This window comes from Musca domestica, unplaced genomic scaffold (genome assembly GCF_030504385.1).
Source record: "Musca domestica strain aabys unplaced genomic scaffold, Musca_domestica.polishedcontigs.V.1.1 17, whole genome shotgun sequence".
Taxonomy (NCBI): Eukaryota; Metazoa; Arthropoda; class Insecta; order Diptera; family Muscidae; genus Musca; species Musca domestica.
In genome coordinates this window covers 2,535,013-2,556,935 of record NW_026712230.1, presented here as the reverse complement: position 1 = coordinate 2,556,935, position 21,923 = coordinate 2,535,013, and the positions used below count along the sequence as shown (strand labels likewise).

General features: G+C 35.7%; 1 protein-coding gene and 2 non-coding genes across 4 annotated transcripts; 1 reads left to right on the top strand and 2 right to left on the bottom strand.

Moving 5' to 3' along the window:
* Positions 1–351: 351 nt before the first annotated feature.
* Positions 352–425, top strand: TRNAT-AGU (transfer RNA threonine (anticodon AGU)). The gene has a single exon. It is a non-coding gene; the product is annotated as a tRNA-Thr (tRNA).
* A 2,825-nt stretch (positions 426–3,250) lies between these two features.
* TRNAT-AGU (transfer RNA threonine (anticodon AGU)) lies at positions 3,251–3,324 on the bottom strand. The gene has a single exon. It is a non-coding gene; the product is annotated as a tRNA-Thr (tRNA).
* A 2,692-nt stretch (positions 3,325–6,016) lies between these two features.
* Positions 6,017–20,118, bottom strand: LOC131801678 (dynein light chain Tctex-type 4). 2 transcript variants are annotated; one of them, XM_059120605.1, is made up of 3 exons: positions 19,799–20,118; positions 6,857–7,183; positions 6,017–6,786 (listed from the first exon to the last, which is right to left on the bottom strand). In XM_059120605.1, the coding sequence occupies exons 1-3, from the start codon at positions 19,813–19,815 to the stop codon at positions 6,621–6,623; spliced, it is 510 nt and encodes a 169-aa protein (XP_058976588.1). In that variant the 5' UTR covers positions 19,816–20,118; the 3' UTR covers positions 6,017–6,620. The 2 variants fall into 2 exon arrangements, with proteins under 2 accessions (XP_058976588.1, XP_058976587.1); XM_059120604.1 differs by lacking the exon at positions 19,799–20,118 and adding an exon at positions 12,760–12,860.
* Positions 20,119–21,923: the final 1,805 nt, after the last annotated feature.

Below are 21,923 nucleotides of genomic sequence, written 5' to 3'. Positions count from 1 at the left end.
TAGAGCTTATAGTTCAAATTTCAAAAAACAACACCCTATCCAATTCCTCGTACCAATTGTATAGACTTTGGCGCCAAACAATAGTTTTCACTACGATTCGCTACAAATCGATTGCCGTACCATTTGCAAACAGATAATGCTCGTTAGTTTAATCTTATCACTTTGTTTAAACACACTATTGTTTAGTTATCACATTCAATTTAATATTATTGTGTTATCATTTCTAATAAGTTATTTTACATTTTAATTTAAAATTCAATCTATCACTACTGTCTTCAAGACATGATAACTCGTAGTTATCATATCATTAAGACATTATTACAACATAAAAAATGCTCAACATAATGCAAGGGCGCCGTGGCTTAGTTGGTTAAAGCGCCTGTCTAGTAAACAGGAGATCGTGAGTTCGAATCTCGCCGGGGCCTGAAAATCGTTGAATGTTTTTTACTGTTATATTTAAAATATAATTTAACTAGCAGGGAGAGAACAAACCCCGGTAGGCGCCCTACCCCAATATGCATATTTAATAGATCAAACAATAAGAAATATTCTGTTACATTGATAATGTTATGAAGTAAATCATACCAACCATGATCGTTACTGAATGCGTATTACGATTTTAAAGTAGTTAAATAGGATGGAATTAATATATGTGGGAGCTTTGTCTTAATCTGAACCGATATTTGCTGTATGTGACCTATCGCACCAAATTTAATTGCTACAGAGTTCATGTTATGGTTTTTCTTTTTGTCTGAACTTGATGCTTTGATCCACAATTCTACTAAAGATTCAAAAGGCTCAGTGACTTTTCATATCGCCTTTAAAGACTTGTTGTCCTTTAGCTAGGCTGCACTTATTTGTTGGCTTTTCAGCTCGTCTACGAAGACTTGCTGGGCCCCAAGAGACTCTGTGAAAACTATCTGGCTCTCCAAAGCCTCAGTGAAAAATCTCTGGCTCTGTTGAAACTTTCTGGGTCTCCAAAGTTTCTAGGGAAACTCTTTCCCTGCACTCGAACAACTCTGTGAAAAATATCTGGTCCTCCAAAGACTCTGTGGAGACACTCTGAACTTTATGTAGACTTTATGTTGCCCCAAATATTTCGACCTTGGAGACTCCCTGTTCCAGCAACTCTTTCTCGGAGACCTTTGCTCAACAGATGAAAATTGTCCTTCCCAGCATCTCGTCCTTTATACAAAAAATCGCTTTATAAACTCTCTACCTTCATTTTATCCCTAATTAAAAAGAATTATATACGAGAGCTATATTTAACAAGTCAGCAAAGGCTACAGACGTGCGGGGCCGACCATGTGATACCCTACAACACGACAATATGTTAGAACCCTCTTTACGTCCAAACCCATTTTGGAAGATTTCGCTTTTGAAATTATGTCACGGATCACTGCCCAGATATTACCCTTAGCATTTTGGCCAGGGTCATTTGCCAAATATTTACACACTCCGTCGTGTTGTTAGTTGTTGTGATCCATTTTACAACTAAATATAATCCAATGGTCATCCAAAATGCTAGACTTATTCGCTGCCCTTAACTCTCTTCTTTTTAAAATTGCATGTTTTTGGTTTATTTGAACCCCTAAATATTTTGCGATCATCTCCAAAAGCAAGAGACCCCTCTGTATCTCTTAGACTCATCCATATGATTTGCTTGTCTACGGTATTTGGCTATATTCGTCAACGAATTCAGCAAAAAGTTCGCCTTTCTGTGTATTTTGGATATTGCCTGTAAGTTATTTTCAGCGTTTCGGTAAAATGGAAATTTTGGTATTTTTTCATACAAATGTATTGGTCCATTCAACCCGCTATTATAAACTTAAACTTCATGTGAGATTTAATGTCCTTTGGTTTATATTTGTGACCTTTATAACGACTGCAAAATCAGGAACATTTTTAGTTGTTGGCCCATTTCCACCCCTAAATATATTGCGGACATCTTTGAAAACAATAGGCCTAGCCCTTCTGAGCTTAACCCTACCCATATGAACATTTTCGTAAGGGTCGGACGATAATTGCAATTTGTATATAATAGCCCCAACCTGTATTGTAAGGTAAAAAAATATAAAAAATGTATACGTCAATATTATAAGTCAAATTGAAAAAATCGCATGCGATAAAAATGTGAAAAAATATTACAAAATACTACAAACTCTATTTTAACATCATTATTGACATCTTTTTATGCGATTTTTTAGATTATATTCTTTTATGCCAAGAGGGCATTCTGAATTGACAAAATTTGTTCTTGAGATATAAACATTCTAGCTAATATCCCTTTCCTTTGTATAAACGCATTGTATATATTTCGCTATATATATCCGATATATTTACTATCAGCATCTACGTAATGGTCAGGATTGACCTGTTCGTCTATTTGTGATTTCGCCGGGATTAAAAATATTCGCGGTTTAATGGAAGATTTGACAAATATTATGGTCTATTTCACCCACTAAATATTACCCAATGACCATCAAAATTGGAAGGCTTCTGCCCAGCCCTAGCCCCATGCTAACTTCCGCTTCGATTGGTCTATAATGTTGTGCGATCATCTCCAAAAGCAAAATGCTTCTATTCTGACCCTATCCCCACCTACATTTTCAATTTCGTGAGGATCGGGACATAATTGTGACCTGTAGAGTGATTACAAATTAACATGGACAGACAGACGGACTGACATACATATCAAGATCGACTCAGCTCGGCGAGATAGGAAGATCTATATATACTTTCCTATGTGGGAAACCAATATTTCGAGGTGCTACATAATTTTTGGACTAATCAAACTTATAATACCCCCAACACATAGTGTTACAGGGTATAAAAATGAACGGACTTTATCTCCGTGTTTCCGCCTAAAAGAAATGTGAATCGATCCTTCGCGGCTTTATATCAATTTCGTTTCTTCTCATTTTTTGACAAGTAAATTCTTAATGGTAGCCGTTTCCAAAAATACCTCTTTCATTTATGTCTTCCCCTTTTTAACGCACAGGCTACGATCAGTGTTGCCAAACATGGTAAAACTCCTAAAACACCTACACAAATTAAAATTCAACGGCGCAAATCGGGGCCCCAGTGTATTGGCTAAAGAGGGTTGAAACATATGGCCTTCTTGATTGTTATGACAAGTCAATCCTCTTTTCATTTCCATTCCGATAAATGATGAATGGAATAATTTCAATCCACATTCAGACAATGTCAAAGTGTATCAACAGTGTCAAAATGTATGAATGCTATTCATAGGCCCCGGCGAGATTCGAACTCACGATCTCCTGTTTACTAGACAGGCGCTTTAACCAACTAAGCCACGGCGCCTTGACATCTAAGAACTGATGATATATAAATAAATACAACTTTAAATAATAAAACACTTATTAATTTATTCTGAATAAATAAAATCATTTGGAATAAGTAAAATATCAGTTGTACGTCTAAGTTTTACAAACAAATCGAAAAATGTCAACCCCTATGCAAATTCATTTTATTTTGCACTAACCGGATATTGTTAAAAAATGAGCATATTATGTTTATTCCCACACCACAATTACATCACAAATTGGCTTTGGTCCACAACGCGACCCCTAGTAATATTGGTCTCAGAATATTTACATCTCGAAGAGCTGAATTGTTCGTCCATGCTCTTTTGTAATCACTCTACAGATCACAATCATTGCTACATCCGCAAAATATTATGGGTAGAGGTCACAATTATATTAAATCAAAAATATTGGTAAACGCCTTTGTTTTCCAATTTAAAACCCAAATGGAATGAAATGTACAGATGATTTCTATAGGAACCACCCTCTGTTAACTCTTCAATAAAAGGCTAACATTAAACAAGTAAAAACATTTTAAAATTTATATACCCACTACCATTCGAAGAAACAGAAAAATTAAAAAAAAAAATCGTTGAAAATTGCGGGTGAGTCTTTAAAATTCCAAATATCAGGTGTTACAGTTATAACGGGGCTATAGGAAACTGCATGAGAAATCGGTGCATATTACGGACTCAAAATACCATGTTGAAGATAATTCTGTGGAAAATGTAGCTAAAATGATCAAAATACCGATTATAAGGTGGAACGTTATATGGTGGCTATACGAAGACCTGGATCTATACAAGAAATTTCCTGTAATAGAAAGTAGTAACCAATGCAAACTCAAAGCGGCAAATTTAAAATAATTCCGGTGAAAAGTGTGAATATATGGAGGCTATATGGGGGCTATACAAAAAACGGGGACCTTTGCATGTTCCAGTAGTAACCAGTACAAACTCCAAATGTCGCATTTGAAGCGATTCTGGTGAAAAAATTAACACAAATGATTAAAGTAATGCGTAAGGTATAGCTTTATGCGGATTAGGACCTTTATGGACATTTCTATGTAAGGATGTTTCCTACTGGGAACAGAAACACGAAATTTACAGCACATTTGGGTTAAAATTGTAACTAAAACAACCAAAAGACTTCAAATCTGCCGGTACAGTTATATGGGGCTATACCAAAATGTGGACCTATATGACCCATTCGCAATACCAAAAAATCTACGAATCTAAAATACCTCTGAGTACAATTGTATGCACATTCTGTTCGGAAGAGCACCGTCGGCTCTGTATGTAAACCAGTAAAGAAAGTCCTAAAGTACACCACTTTACTAATTTAGTTGAGCTCCACATAAAAATTAAAAGTTTTTATGGGAGAATTCAATCATACACCCTATGATTATAATTATAATTTAAAATTCAAAGGACTAAATATGCCGAAGCATTTGTATCTTTTAAATTCGGACTTGTATTACGAATTGGGTGCAAACTTAATTTGAAATCAGATAAAGATATATATGGGAGCTATATTCAAATCTGAACCGATCTCGATACAATTTAGCAAAGATATAAGATATGTATTCGATATATTTCCCTGAATATCGTTGTTACGGAGTGCATATTACGGCTGTGGGTTACAAATACAACAAATCGGATGAACAATATATATGGGAGCTATAGCTATATCTGAACCGATCACCAAATTTCACCAAATTTGGCATACTACCTTCTAGACTCAATTCGGTCGTATGTGCCAAATTTCATCCCATTTGGACAAATATTAGACTTTGGTGCACAATAAAAGGTAAATCGGACGAAGTTATATGTGGGAGCTATATCCAAATCTGAACCGATCTCGATAAAATTTAGCAAAGGTATTTCTGAGCTGCATTTGATATATTTGCCCAAATATTGTTGTTACAGAGTACATATTACGGCTGCTGAGGACAAAAATAACAAATCGGATGAACAATATATATGGGAGCTATAGCTATAACTGAACCGATTTCGATCAAATTTGGCATACTTATTTTCAGGCCTAATTTGGTTGTATGTGCAAAATTCCATACTATTCCGGCTGATATTACACGTTTGGTGCACAATAAAAGGCAAATCGGACGAAGATATATATGGGAGCTATATCTAAATGTTTACCGATTATCTCCAATTTCAATAGGGTTCGTCCTTGGGCCAAACAAATGTTGTTTGGAACATTTCATCTCTATTGGATAATAAATGCGACCTGTATTTTGTTCACAAGAATACATGGACAGACGGACGGACGGACAGACGGACTGACATGCATAAATCAACTCAGAAAGTGATTCTATGCAGATCATCAAAAGGAACTATGTGTCTATCTCGTTTCCTTTTGTCTGTTACAAACAAATGCACAAAGACATAATACCCTGACCACCTTGTGGTGTAGGGTATAACAGAACAAATTTCGTATTTGGTGCACAAAAAAGCAAGGAGTGGCCGTTACTTTATTTTTGTTCCCAAAAATTAAAAAGGACAATATTGGCAACATTCGGTTTCCAAGGGCTCTACATGCAAAACTCGACTCTTTATTTATGTTATCGTTTTTGAAAGTAAAACAAAATTGTCGTTTTAGATTTGTTATTTTTGGGCGATGGAATGAAAAACTCACATCAAAATGATTTCTGCGTTATTTAGACCAATCAGATATTCAGGTCGACAGTCATCGTGTGACCTATACAAGCAGACAGATGGAATTCTCGACTCTCAATGACTTTTGTGACTTTATGTTCGTTTAAAAAGTTTTCAATACTTCCATGCAAAACCCGTTCTGCATATCATTAATACTGACATTTTCATCATGATATCCAATATACGTATATACTTGTTAGTATGACAAATCATGATGAATTGAAATGAATTAGCTATATCACTCATCGATATTTGTGTTTTCTACCCTTAAAGTGTTTATTCAACGTAAGTGTATTTAGTTCGCTTTGAAACAATAGTTTGAATCCTACGTCGCATGTATGAACACCCTGTATTTTTGGGTTTGTGGCTGGGCTACGAGTATATGAAATTCTATGATTCACAATAGTTGTATAAATGTACGGTACAAAAAAATTGAATTTACTCTTTTAGGCAAATTATGTAGCACACAAGGTGCATTTGTCCAGTTAGGCTGTATTTTCAACCATTCGATCAGGTCCCAATATTAATGTTTATTGGATACCTTTGTCCTCTCTTTACCGTTTTTATAAATTTTATGCTGAAACCATCTTTACAAAAATTTTTAGTTTAACATATATTTTTAATCTTTGTGAACTAAATAAACAACAACCACAATAAAATACGATGGTCTTTCATAGACAAGTTTGGTGAAATTATCCATTTTCTCATCCATTAGGTGGCGCATGCTCATGTGAATGCCTTGATTCTGTTTCTCAATCACAGATAGAATGCAAACAATGCGATGCCTGTACCAGAGAGATAAACATAGAGAAAATATGACTTTTATTAAAAACATTTGCGATCAGAAAACTATACCTCTTATGATTAAATCCTCGCACCCGATCTCGTATATCACTGGCCAGACTTTCGGCTAATTGCAGAGAACGCCATGAATCGTACGAACGACTGAAGCGATCCCATGTCAAACGTTCTTCAATGGAGGACTCTATAAGCTTGTAAACTTGTTCCATGCTGAAATTTGTTCTAAAAAACTCCCAATCGCGTGGTGGTTTTGAATTTCCCTCTTCGCCCTCATTGTCACCGTCAACAGTTGCCATTTTCGTCAATGCCTTGCGTCGCCCCAACATAGACTCAGAGAGCAAGGCATTCATTCGATTTGTCGTTCGCACTGAAGCCGTGATTCTGAAAAAATAAAAATAATGTTTAAATTGTTGCAAAATGGTAAGGCTTAATCCCATTATTGTTGTTTTTATAAAAACAACGTTTGTTTATTAGTGGAAAACGATAGTAGCGTCTACCAGGGGGTAAGGCAGGAAATACCTAGGTTTCGGAAAGAGTCACCAATCCTCACCAGTTCCCTTGTTTTTTGTCCCAGGAGTTATTTCAAAAACAAAACTCCTATGACAAAAAACTTGTGACGAGATCGTAAGCTCAATAGAAGAGGAACCAAAGAATTACATAAAACTAAAATGCATTTGGAAAATCTTCTAAATCTTACAACCGAACTTATAAACATTTTCATCTCTCTCCACTTGTTATGCTTTAGTTTTACATGGACGAAGTAGCATAACCATACCTGCATGCCTCAATCATACAATCCCATAGAAATGCTATTCACAAATTTCATAATTCCAGATCTATTACTTTACTACAATCCCAATTTGTACATATTTTAGTACCATTTAGTACACATTTTCATAACAACCTGCATCATACAATCCAATATAAATCGTATTCTAAATTTCAGGATTCCATCCTTATCGATTCGCCTAATAACAAATTGTACTAAATTTAGTACCACATGTACAAATTTACAAAACCTACACTCCGACAGTAATTTTATTTTCAATTTTCAAATACCAGCTCTATTGGTTCACCCAAATTTAAATTGTAACAAATTTAGCACCATTTAACACTAAACTATTTATTTTCAATCCGTTCGTCCAAATTCAAATTGTACTTAATTTAGTACTACGAATTTTATGTCCAGTTGAATGCAATGAGGATTGTTTTACACAGAATATTTTATCTTTCTAATTTGATTTTCTTATGTCCTTTTCGCCCTTCATTACACAGGATGAGATGAAAAAACTGCAACCAAGTTCAGACTGCTGTCATTTCTAAGACACTCGTCCACAGCTGTTAAAATTATTCCAGTGACAGCTCATTATGTTGTTTACGAGCGTACAAAAGAATTTTGGTGAAAGTTTTCCAGAAAAAAGTTATTCGTGATGGATTTCGAGCGTGATAGTGTGATTTATTTTTATTTATATTTGGCTGAAAAATCACAAGTGGCTATCGTTAGAGCACTCAAGCATTTAAATATGAATAAATCTTTTGTGTCTCGTTGCCTTGATACTGGTAGCGTAGCTTGCAAAGAAACAAAATGATCGTGTTTACTTGCCAAAGAGGTCATCTGAAAATTTGCACCTTCGGTTGGCCACCAGAACTCAAGCGCTATCCATGGTGATGGTGTGGGCCGCCATAATAGCCGATGGTCACTCTCCCCTCGTATTAATCGACCGTGGCATCAGAATAAATGCCGAATATTATCGCGAAAATATTCTGGAGGGTGTATGAAAGCCTTGGGCATGACCTTGGCCGCAGACCTTGGACATTCCAACAGGATTCAGCACTATCGCACTCTGCACGCGCCACACAAGAATGATTACAAAATTAGGTTCCTCGCTTCGTTTCCAGCGCACAATGGCCACCAAAATCTCCGGATACCAATCCGTTGGACTATTGTGTCTGGAGTATTTTGGAAAGCTAGGTTTGCACTAAAAAATACCAAAGTGTCGATCACCTAAAGTAAGTGCTTCACCGGGAATGGGCCAAAATACCGCCGCGCAACATTCGGGCAGCGTGTGAAAGTTTCATTGGCCGTTTGAAGGACATAATTCGTGCCAAAGTTGACCAATTCGAACAAATCTAAACTTATTCTAAAAATTGATGCTATTTCAGACATTTTTTGCTTTCATTCAATAATATTTAAAACAAGTAAGCAAAGGCTACAGCCGAGCGGGGCCGACCGTTGAATACCCTACAACACTATAATAAACGATACAGTTAGTATAGGCGAAATACTCGAAAGAATTCCACAAGATATTGTGACAAATAATAAAAGAAAACCATCAGGTTTCGTTCTCTAATTTTCGAATAATAGCAACTTAAACTAATTTGCTCATTTCCAATTTATTGGTAGATGTTGCACTTAAATGGTCTTCCTAGATCTGGAACCAATATTTCCCAAAGATTAACATTTATTACTGGTTTTTGACTGAAACGCATCTACATGAGATACAGACATTTAACTATATTCTTCAACGAAATCAGCGTTAACGAAATAGTCAGAAGTGCGTCTTTCCTGTATTTGTGAATTCTTCAAAAAGTCGCTGGAATGGACATTTTCGTATTTTGTCCATAAAAGTTGGCAAACTCCTTCACACATTGAATATTTTTGGATGGCCATCCAAAACTGCTTGGCTTTTGCAATGTCCGGTAACCCCCATAATTACGACCTGCTGACAATTTTGCAGTTTTTTGGTCCATTTCAACCCCTAAATATATGGCGATCATCTCCAAAAAGAATAGGCTTTTATTCTGACTCTCATCTTATCTCCATGCAAAATTTCGTAAGGATCGGGCCATAAATGCGATCTGTATATGATATCCTGATATCCTAACTACTTAGTTTTGTTAGCTGTAGAAATATTACCAAAAGTTTAATTCAAAATGAAAATATGCCAAAAATATGACAAAATTGAAAAAATATGAGATAATTTTACAAAATCAATATTTTCATCTTTAGAGAGACATTTTTATGCGATTTTTTTAGACGTTTTATGTTTCCTGCCAAGAAGCCATTCTGAATTATTGAGAACTGTCGAAATCAGTTCAGCCGTTCTCGACATATAAGAGATTTTTCAAGCATATCTTCTTTGATAAACATATATATCGCACATATTTTGCTATATATCCGTTTTGTTGCATGTTAACATCAATGTAAAGATCAGAAGTAACCTTGTCATGGCTTTGTGATTTCGCCGGCATTTAAAATATTCGCGGTTTAATGAAAAATTTTAAATTTTTTCAACAAAAAAGATATGGTCTATTTTACCCGCTAAATATTATCCGATGACCACCCAAATAGGTAGGCTTCTTGCCAACCCTAAACTCTAGCTACATGTGAAATTCCGCGTCGATTGGTCTATAATTGCGACCTGTAGAGCAAGTGCAAAATCAGGATTTTTTTCAGTTTTTGGTCCATTTCAACCCCTAAATATTATGCGATCATCACCAAAAGAAATAGGGTTCTATTCTGACCCTAGCCCCACCTCCATTTTAAATTTCGTGAAGATCGGACCATAATTGCGACCTGTAGAGTGATTACAAATTAACATGGACAGACGGACAGACGGACGGACGGACATACATAGCTAGATCGACTCAGCTCGGCGAGATAGGAAGATCCATATATACTTTCCTATGTGGGAAATCAATATTTCGTGGTGTTACATAATTTGCATTTTTTAATACTTTTGTTGCATTTTTTAATACTTTTTTCAATACCATAACAATGATATATAACATATGAGAAAATGTTACGGGTAGGACTGCTTAATATGGATGGTACAGTAGGGTATCATAAAGTCGGCCCGCTCGGACCTTGTTTTACTATTTTTTCCTTGTTATTGTGTGATTCAACAGTTTATCAATGACTTCGCATAACTAAGTGGAGATGTTTTGTTCACGGAGAACACGCGTCAAGGCTCTGTTTTCACCCAGTGTGGTATAACATGTTAGACGGAGGGACTTTTGTCGATTAGTTACTGAAACTTTATTTCCCGTCATAGTAGAAAGAAAAATTTCTCCGGCATATTTTGTGGCTTTTCAACACATTTTTATACACAGTATGGAGGGTATATTAAGGTTGTCATTCCGTTTGTAACACCTTAAAATATTCATTGTTGAGAAGCATAAAATTCTATGGCGACTTTACAATGCTGTCTGTGAGAATCGCCCTAGCTTTCGAACAAATTGAACTAGGTTATGACATTTTACGCAAAGCCTATTTTACTGAAGCCTAGCATTTTGGATGGTCATCGGATAATATTTAGCTGGTGAAAAGGATCACAATCTGCTTTGTAAAATATCGATGTTTTTTTAGAGATCGTATGTTTTTGGAAATTGTAATGTTTTTTTTTTTTTTTTTTTTTTTTTGAAAATTATAGAAAAGGGTAGCAATTAGGTTCAACATTCTCTCATTATGTAGTAGATATGGGGATGGTTTTTGGAGGAATCTTCATTCTAGTCAAAAGGATTTCAGATCTGCAGAAATTTTACCGCAAATCGGGGTGGTGTAGGGTATCAAATGGTCGGACCGGCAGACTATAGCCTTTGCGAACTTGTTTAACTTACTTTTGGACTACTGGAGGTAGTTTGATGTGTGCTTCCTACGACAAATCCGTGTTCAATAAGGGGAAAGATGATGTTGTGTAGGTAGTTATTAATATCAAAATGTACTAATAAAACCCATAATTTGGTTTTGGGACTATTCGATATAGAACAAAAGTAGCATAACTGTGCATAATAAATTAGCTTCCTCTGTGAAATACCCCCATAAAGTATATATATTCTTGATTCCAAGATTAATTAGCCATTTCAGTCCGTTATAACGCTAGAGTCGAGTTTTTGTCTGCAGTCAGATCAAGTTCGAAGATGGGCTATTCAGGTCCACATAATAGCATAGCCCCCATATAACGGTACCCCCTAAGTAGTTATATCTTTGGCAGATCTCCCGATCTTCGGTATTTTAATGACATCAGTGTGGTTTTTCTATGGAGTGGCCTGGGATAGAATGGAATTATCCCCCTAAAAGAAAATTGTCTAAAAAGGTCCGCTTCGTAAATTATGTCAACAGTTCATCTGATATTCGATATCTGGATCATTTTAGCAACATTTTCACTGGAATTTTCTTGACTTTTAATTATGAAATTTTCAATGGCAAAAATTTTTCAACATAGTTCAAAGTTTTTTCTCTAGCCCCTTTATAACGGCACATCCCGATATTCGGTATTCTGATGATTGTAGACACATTCTTTTATTGGAAAACGGAAAAATTGGGTACCAATCTCTTGGACAACAAAATTCCATATAGGTATACCCTTTCCTATAGCCTCCATATAACGGTATATCCCGATATTCGGTATTTTAATGATTTTAGTAATGTTTTTGAAGTGGGTTAATGTATGTACCTCCCACTTCATGGTATTCTGAAGGATTAAACTGCATTTTACTAGCCTCTGAAATTTAAATTGGGACTCGTTCGAAAATTGAATCCCGTAGTCGTAGTAGAGTGTATTAAAAAAAACGTTAAAACTTCTTTACTTGTTTTTTTTTTTTTTTTTTTTTGTTTGGAAATTGAACTCAAAATGCTGATTGAAGGGCATTGGTGGGTGCAGCTATAAAGATTAAATCCCTTTAAAAACTCTGAATAAAAAAATGTACAAATGTAATGCTGGCTTGTTTCATTTTTTAGTTTTTCATAACTTCGTTTGTAATTTTTCACATCGTTAGTTAGCTTTTACGTTTTTATTTCAACTTATTTTCATGATTTTCGTTATATTATTCGTTAGGAAACAAACAAGTTTAGATCTTGTTTCTTTCAAGAAATGTTTTTTATTTAAACCTAATACGACTTCTATAAATTTATTAAAAACAAATATTGGAAACCACTAAAATTGAATTTAACTAACCGAGACTTCATGTTGCTCCATGATGACATTTCTATGGAATAGTGTAGCGTTTATTGTATCCCTGAACTTTCAAGCGATTTACTTTCTTCATGCACCGTTTGCATGTGACTGAACCTGTAAAATTGTGCAACATTTCAACCAACTTCGTTATTTCTTGAAACCATAAAGTTTTTGTTTTCAATATTTTCCTTGCATTTCATTACATTTATCATACATACATACATACATACAAACATACATGCCGTCACAGTTTCATTGTCACCCCCACCTGATAATGTGGTTATGTCTGACACATCGTGACTTAAGGACATGAGTGCGGTGTGGGTAACGACTAAATGTTTGTATTCAATAACCAAAAACAAATAAGGCCTTGTTCACTAACGGGATACACCATCAATACACATGTAGTTTCAACAATAATTATTGTTTTGCGGAGGTGGGAGTCTGGTAATATTCTAGAGCATACTATCACTATAATGCGTTTAACTTATCCTTTGAAAAGATTATACAATTTTTCCATGAAATTAATGCGTAGGAAACCATAGAACTGCAAACATAACATTTAATTTTTCGTTAGTCTGGGAACGGCTAGTACCTTCAAAATACCTACAATTGGTCAAATCGACGAATCAGCCTTTAAAATCTGATAACTACTAAATTATTTATTAATTTATTAATAAAATTATATTATTATTATTAATTTTTTTTCTTTGATCCATATTTCTCAAACGCCCCTCGTTATTTTTTAATCATGGGGCTTTCATGTCACTTAACGTAAGCGCCACATTCACTTGCAAGTATTTACGTAAAGCATACGACGCGGTGTGTACGTGTCTCACCTGCGATTTGTTGATTGGTTACGCCGATTTTTCGCAAACTTTGTGGGTTTGCGTGCATTGAAATGATCTATTTTATTGATACCTCCACCTCTTTTTCACAATAGGCGAACATAATGCAATTCTTTGACTGTTCTAGCTCAAATTAAAAAGTGCAGCACTGTGTTTTCATATTTAAAAAACAATATTTAAAGCAACATTTTGATATGGATTTAAATCTCTGATTTAGATAATAACGATAGTTGCTTCAAACTTTTAAATTACACTGAAATTGACAAAATGTAAATTGCACCCTTTCATTTTAAGTGTGAGAGATTCTTTTCACACCTACTGTTAGGAAAAGAGGAGGACCTAGGCGAAATTGGTTCTAATAGATATAAAACAACATTAGGTGATCCATGAATTATTATCCATTGTACAAAACTGATTTGGATAGTTTGGCATGGATCTGGATTATATTAAACAAGTTAAGAAACAGTAAGTTCGGTCGGGCCGAACTTTGAATACCCTACACCATTTGGAATGAGTTTGGAAATTTTCAAAAAAATAAAATTCTTAAAAAATTCAGTTTAAATTTTAAAAATACCGAATATAACAGTTTATTTGGCGTCTAAACGACGTGGACCTACAAAGCCATTGTTTGTCATGAGCCATTACCATATTCAAATTCGATAACTTGAAATATACGTTGAATAATGTAGCTAAAATCATCAAAATATCGTATATACGGAGGTACCGTTATATCGGAGCTGTGTGAAGACCTGGACCAGTCAGACAGTTTTCTGCCAGAGGCTGTAGCATCCATTACGAAGTTTAAATACGACATCTCAAACCATATCGGTGTGTATTGTACCTAAACTCGTCAAAATACCGAATATAGGGAGGTACTGATATATGGGGCCTATACGAAGACGTGGACCTGCACAGACAGTTTTCTGCCATAGGCTGTAGTATCCATTACGAACTTCAAATACCAAATTTGAAACAATTCCGGTGAATAATGTCGCTAAAATCATCAAAATACAGAATATTGGGAGGTACCTTTATATGGGGGCTATATGAAAACGTGAATCTAAAAAGGGGGGGGGGGGTGGTCTATATGTAACGTGAACCCATTTACGAACTTAACCTGCCTACTGGAAAAATAAGCATGCGTGCAAAATTTTAGCCTTCTATCTCAATTCGTTCGAAAGATATCGTGATTACAACAGACAGACGGGCATCGCTAAATCGATTTAGAATTTTACGCTGATCAAGAATATATATACTTTGTTGGGTCTGACATAAGTATTTCGAGGAGTTTCAAACGGAATGACAAAGTTAATATACCCTCCATAGTATGGTGGAGGGTATAAAAAGTTGGAACTTGTTGCAGACAAGGCGGAGCCAATTCTTGTAACTTGAGACTCAATTTCATTTGCCCAAAATTAATGGTGGACCTAAATCGACTCCAAAAATTGGTATTTGTAGGTCATAATGGGTTCTTACTCGTGTGGCGAAACATTATACGTATAGGTCCACGTTTTGGTATAGCCTCCTTATAACGGTACCTCTTGATATTACCTAACGATATTCGGTATTTTGATGAGTTTTGCCACATTTTCCCACGAATTTGTCTAAAAATTGTTATTTGTTTTTTTTTTTTTTTTTTTTTTTGATAATCCTAGTCACATTTACCCACAAAACTGTTTTTAAAATTTGGAATTTAGAACATTTGTAGATGACAATACTAGGGGTATAAAATTGTCTATAGAGGTTCACGTTTTGGTATGGTCCTATATAACGACCCGACTCACTTTATGGTTTTTTGATAAGTTTAACTGCATTATCCAAACGGTCTTACTGGTTGATGAAGTTTAAAGTGAAGCACGCTTAAATTGAGATATTTTATATGAAAAATGTTTCCTTTACCCTAAGGTGGAGGGTATTAAAAGTTCGGTCCAGTCGAACTTAATGTTTTTTTTACTTGTTTATATCAATAGGTAGGTCCAGTCATCAGCTGTTATTCTAGATAGTATAGACATAAACAATTTTTTCAGAATGCATTTTGTTTAGTCTTCACCATTTTAGGTCTTTACTCCATATGTCCTAAAACGGATTTGGTCTAAATAGACGAAATGTAGTTAGGGTAAATGTACCAGTAGTCGGCACTTTTAGGATTTTCGCGTTTTTAATCGCTCACCATTCTGAGTGGAACATTTCAATTATTACAAAGTTAATTTATTCAGATTCGATATTTTGTATAGTTTTTGCAATAATAAATAAAGTTTTAATAACTTTTTATTAAATTTCATAAATTTGTAGTTTTATTAAAACAATGCTTTTTGCCAGTAGTCGGCACCACTTGCTAATTGTCGGTATGGCATGTTCCAACAGTCGGCATACCAATTTTTTTGTAAGAATAATTAATAATAATAATAAATTAATTCATTAAAATATAATATATTTGTTTAGTTAAACTGATTCGATGTCTTTATGGTAGTTTTCTTAAGAATATGAATTGTCGAGTACCTTCACAGACAAAAATTTAATTTTTATTAGAATAATTGATCTTTTCTTAGCAAAATTGTGCACAAAGATAGCTGACAATATATTTGAAGTAAACAAAATACATTAAGTTACAATAGTTTCATTTATTTGGGCTTAGGCACACTTACCCTATATGACTGAGAGTGTAATGAATCTGAAATATATGGATTGATCCTTGTCTGCAGAATGTTTTTCGCATATGCAACGAGGAACATACCTCACCACTATAAGCCCAAAATAGTAGAGCATTTGAAAAGTTTGTGAGTTAATCCCGTAAAGGGCAGATGGATTTATAAACTTATCCCTCATATACAGGGTGAGATGAAAAAACTGCAACCAACTTCAGACTGCTGCCATTTTCACTCGTCCGACAGCTGTTTAAATTATACCAGTGACAGATCATTACATTTTTTACAAGCGTACAAAAGCATATTAGTGATGGAATTCAAGCGTGATAGTGTGACTTCGTTACATTTGGCTGGAAAACCACAAGTGGCTATCGTTAGAGCACTCCAGAATTTAAATGTGAATAAATCTTTTGTGTCTCGTACCATGGCTCGTTACCGTGATACTGGTAGCGTAGCCCGACGCCAAGGAAGTGGACGGAGGAAAACAGCAACATCAGCAGAAATGGTTAGAAAAGTAAAGAAGCGACTTGATCGAAACCCGCGTCGAAATGGCCGAAAAATTACTCGTGAGCTGAACATATCGCAATATTCCATTCGGCAAATATTAAAAATGAGCTCGGGGTAAAGCTTTTGAAATTCCAAAAAGTGCAACAACTTACACCGCAACAGAAAGAAACAAGTAAAAAAGCAGTAAGTTCGGCCGGGCCGAACTTTGAATACCCTCCACCATTTCGAACGAATTAGAAAATTTTCAAAAAAATAAAATCCAATAAAAATTCTTTTAAAATCTTTAAAATATCTAATATAGGAAGGTGCCGATATATGGGGGGATATACGATATTGTGGACCTATAAAGACAAATCTATGTCTGCGTGTAAAGTACTCATAAGGAACTTCGTGTGTGGATTTTCAGACAATACGATTGGAAAATGTGGATAAACTCATCAAAATGCCGAATATCGCGGGGTACCGCTATATGGGAGCTATACGTTATCGTTAACCTATATAGAGAATTCTCTGTCGGTGGGTAAAGTGCTCACAAAGAACCCCTTGTGTACAAAGAACCCCTTGTGACCATTCCGTTGAAAAATATGGCTAAAAACATCAAAATACCGAATATCGGGGGTACCGTTATATGAGGGCAATACAATATCGTGGATCTATATAGATAATTCTCTGCCGAGGTATAAAGTACCCACAAGGAACTCCTTGTGTGGATTTTCAGACAATTCCGATGAAAAATGTGGGTCAAATCATAAAATACCGAATATCGGGAGGTACCGTTATATGGGGGATGTACGATATCGTGGACCTGTATAGACAATTCTCTCTCAGGATGTGAAGTACTCACAAGGAACTACTTGTGTTGATTTTAAGACAATTCCATCGAAAAGCGTGGCTAACATCATCAAAATACCGAATATCGTAGGTTACAGTTATATGGGGAATATACGATATCGTGGACCTATATAGACACTTCATTTTGAGGAGAGCCCACAAGGTACTCCTTTTGTGGATTTTCAGACAATTCCGTTGAAAAATGTGGGTAAAATCATCAAAATGTCGAATATCGGGGGGTACCGTTATATGGGGGCTATACGATATTGTGAACCTATATAGATAATTCTCTGCCGAGGTATAAAGTACCCACAAGGAACTCCTTGTGTGGATTTTCAGACAATTCTGTTGAAAAGTGTGGGTAAAATCATCAAAATACGGAATATCGGGGGGTACCGTTATATGGGGGATATACGATATTGTGAACCAATATAGATAATTCTCTGCCGAGGTATAAAGTACCCACAAGGAACTCCTTGTGTGGATTTTCAGACAATTCCGTTCAAAAATGTGGGTAAAATCATCAAAATACCGAATATCGGGGGGTACCGTTATATGGGGGCTATACGATATTGTGGACCTATATAGATAATTCTCTGCTGAGGTATAAAGTACCCACAAGGAACTCCTTGTGTGGATTTTCAGACAATTCCGTTCAAAAATGTGGGTAAAATCATCAAAAATACCGAATATCGGGGGATACCGTTATATGGGGGCTATACGATATCGTGGACCGATATAGCCCATCTTCAATCTTGACCTGCCTGCAGACAAAAGAGAGATCTGTGCAAAATTTTAGCTTCCTATCTTAATTCGTTTAGACTGTAGCGTGATAACAACAGACGGACAGACGGACGGACAGGGCTAAATCGTCTTAGAATTCTACGCTGATCAAGAATATATATACTTTGTTGGGTCTAAAATGATTATTTCGATGAGTTACAAACGGAATGACAAAGTTAATATACCCTCCATACCTTTTTTGGTGGAGGGTATAAAAATAGACTCAACAGAGCTACAGAGTTGCTTCGCTTGGCCGAAAGTGGTGAACTGTCGAGTTTGATTTTTTCCGAAGTCCAGGAGATTTTAAACAAACAAAATGATCGTGTTTACTTGCCAAAGAGGTCAGCTCAAACATTTTGGCCGCAGACCTTGGACATTCCAACAGGACTCAGCACCATCGGACTCAGCACCATCGGACTCAGCACGCGCCACCCAAGAATGCTTACAAAATGAGGTTCCTCACTTCATTTCCAGCGCACAATGACCACCAAAATTCCGGATACTAATCCCTTAAACTATTGTGTCTGGAGTATTTTGGAAAGCATGGTTGGCACTTAAAAATACCAAATTGTCGATCAAAATACCGCAGAGCAACGTTCGGGCAGTGTATGACGGTTTCATTGGCCGTTTGAAAGCCATAATTCGTTAACCGTAAAATGGTGTTTAAATTACAATTCAATAAAATTTGAATTATTATCTATGCAACCTTTTAATGACACTGTGCCCAAGGTGTAATGGAAAATATCGAATTCAAATCGAATACATTGTGTAAATATAAATGCATTGGTTTTTGTTGTTCCTCTGCTAATGCACCTTCACTTGCAAAATAATAATTGAAAACGAAAACTTTCAATAATAAGTCATTTTTATTGATTTATTTCGATTGGAATTGTGTTTCAAGTTCAAGAACGAACAAATGTTATTGGCCCATTATGATATTCTGATATTTTTAAATTCATTATTTATGTAATATGTGCTGTAAGTTTATACCCTTTTACAAAAAAAAAAAAACACTATTAAGGCGATGCACAATTAAATTTCAACTTTGGTTAAATCAAGTTTTCGAAACACATTTTCTCAGCCGCCGACACTTTTCTCGCTACAAAACTACAACTAATTGAACTAATCCAAATGGTTTTATTTATACACTTCCCAGCGGAACTTTATTTGGCCACAAAAGTTGTTCCGGATGAAGAATGGCCTCAAATCACGCACATCACCCGTATGTGCGGGAGATCCTGTCACATTTGATATATCTTCATTTCGATTAAATGTGGCAAATTTGTCGGTCGACTTGTGGAGTGTTGCTGTTCAACCCTTTGTATGCCGTCCATATCATTCAGTCTGTCTGTCTGTCTGGCATTTAATTGTCGGTAATAAAAATTGGAAATAAAACATGCATTTGAGATTAAATTGATTACTTACAACTGAATGCGATTCATCGCGAGGGGGCTTTTTATGTTATTTTCTGGATAAATGGTTCACAAATTCACTCTGTTTTGTGTTTCCTGTTTCCTTTGGCGCTTAATGAAGAAATCTGGCTGCAGGATATGATATTAATGCAATATGTGACGTGGGTGGACTACGGTGGTTAGAACGGAAATGAAGTTTAACCTTTGACAGTGACTGGCAAAGAGTTATGAGCTGTGAGCTGTAAAAACGTGTTCACATGACAGAAAGGCGAACAATAACAACAAAAATGGAAAGTAGCAAAGCTAGCAACGAAATGAGAACAATATAATGATAACGCTATTATAATGATGGCAGTACCTACCTACATAGGCAATCACCGCTGGTATCCACATGAATAGACAAACGAATTTCTTCTGTTGACTGCATGGGCTCAAAATATTGTTTGCAAATCAAGGTGACCAGGTTGGGGAATTAAAGGATGAAATGTTGAATGTAAATAACTTCTCTGAATGGCTTCATAGGTTTGTCTGAGCCAAAAAGTATGTAGCATTTTTATATATTGGTAACATACCCACAATAAATACTCGTTGATCTGAGTCAAGACATGTGGGTCCGTCCGTCCGTCCATTTGACGATGTTAAATTGTAATCCCTCTACAGATCGTAAATATTGTTTGGTTATGATAAAATTTTACATGCGGCTAGGGCTAGGATAAGATGATCGAAAAACATTTAGGGGATAAAATGGACCAAAAATTATTTTTCGGATTTTTGGTCAGTCTACCGGCCACAATTATAAACCAATAGGCCCGGCATTTTGTACGAGTTTAGAGTTTAAGTCGGGTCCAAAAATACCACAGACCCTAGGCCTGGACTAAATACGATTCAGGACATTTGGAATCGAAATAGCGATGTCCGTCCGTCTGTCTAACTGCCTGGTGCGCACTATAACTCCCGAAAGGAGTATCCGATTTGATCCAAACTTTGCACATCGTAATGTTATTGCCAAACTTAGATCGAATTCGGAGATGGGCAATATCTGTCCACTCCTTTTGGCACCTCCCCCACAAAATGACAACATTTTCAAAGAAAATAATTTACTGCACAGAAAGAGAAACGATATTCCGATTTTGCTTCAACTTTGCATATCCTAAAATTTTAATCAGTGCTAGGTCAGGTGCGGAAATGGACAATATCTGTCCACTCCATCAAGCACCTCCGTCACAAACTGCCAACATTTCGAATAATCATAACTCATATAATGTGATATAAGAGTCTGATTGTCTTCAAAGTACACACATTACAATATTTTTACTATTCTACGCCTTTTGGTACCTCCCCCACAAAGTGTCATGAAGCTCTTAAAACACGAAATTAACATCCGATTCCATTCGGACTTGGTACATCTCCATATTTGTGTAAACACAAGATTTGTTATAAAGATGGTAGAGATCGGACCATTCCTTCTGGTACTTCCTCCACAAAGGGTGAACATTTTGAAGAACCAAAACGATCATAAAATCCGAAATAAGCACCCGGTTCTCTTAAAATTACACACATCACAACATTTGTATTTGCCCAAGGTCTGGTGTGAAGATATATCGGTCCACTCCTTGTGGTCAAAATTTTGAGTATCCATGAATCTCATAAAACGCAAAAATAACGTTCGATTTAATTCCGACCTAATACATCTCAAAATGTTCATCAACACCAGATCTTTTATAAAGAAATCGCACAATTTCTTGTGGTACCTTCCCACATGGGGTTTAAGATTTTGGAAAACAAACGCTCAAAGAAAGCGAAATAATCATCCAAATCCATCTTCCTGTACCTTACCATAAAGGGTCAAATTTTTTACAGCTTGCTATATTGCGATTCTTTACAACTTACTATATCTAAATATTTCTTTTAAATCGTAATTTATTATTTCGCATAAAATTGGATATAAATGTTCGATTTCCTTCAAATTTTGAAATGAAAATTAAATACTTTGACTATATCTGTTACCCTACGCATGTTTCCACATTTTCCAAAAAAATGCACATATCTCATTTAAAGTACAGTACAGGAAGTAGTCGATATAGTCCAAATCTGTCACGTTGTAATACAGAATAAACTGCAACCAACTTCAAACTGCT

Coding starts and splice junctions, on each gene's coding strand:
- LOC131801678 (XM_059120604.1), bottom strand. CDS start 12,788: ATGTCATCATGGAGCAACATGAAGTCTCG. Junction 7,184..12,759: donor TGGAGCAACATGAAGTCTCG/GTTAGTTAAATT, acceptor TTATTTTTTCAG/AATCACGGCTTCAGTGCGAA. Junction 6,787..6,856: donor CGAGGATTTAATCATAAGAG/GTATAGTTTTCT, acceptor TCTCTGGTACAG/GCATCGCATTGTTTGCATTC.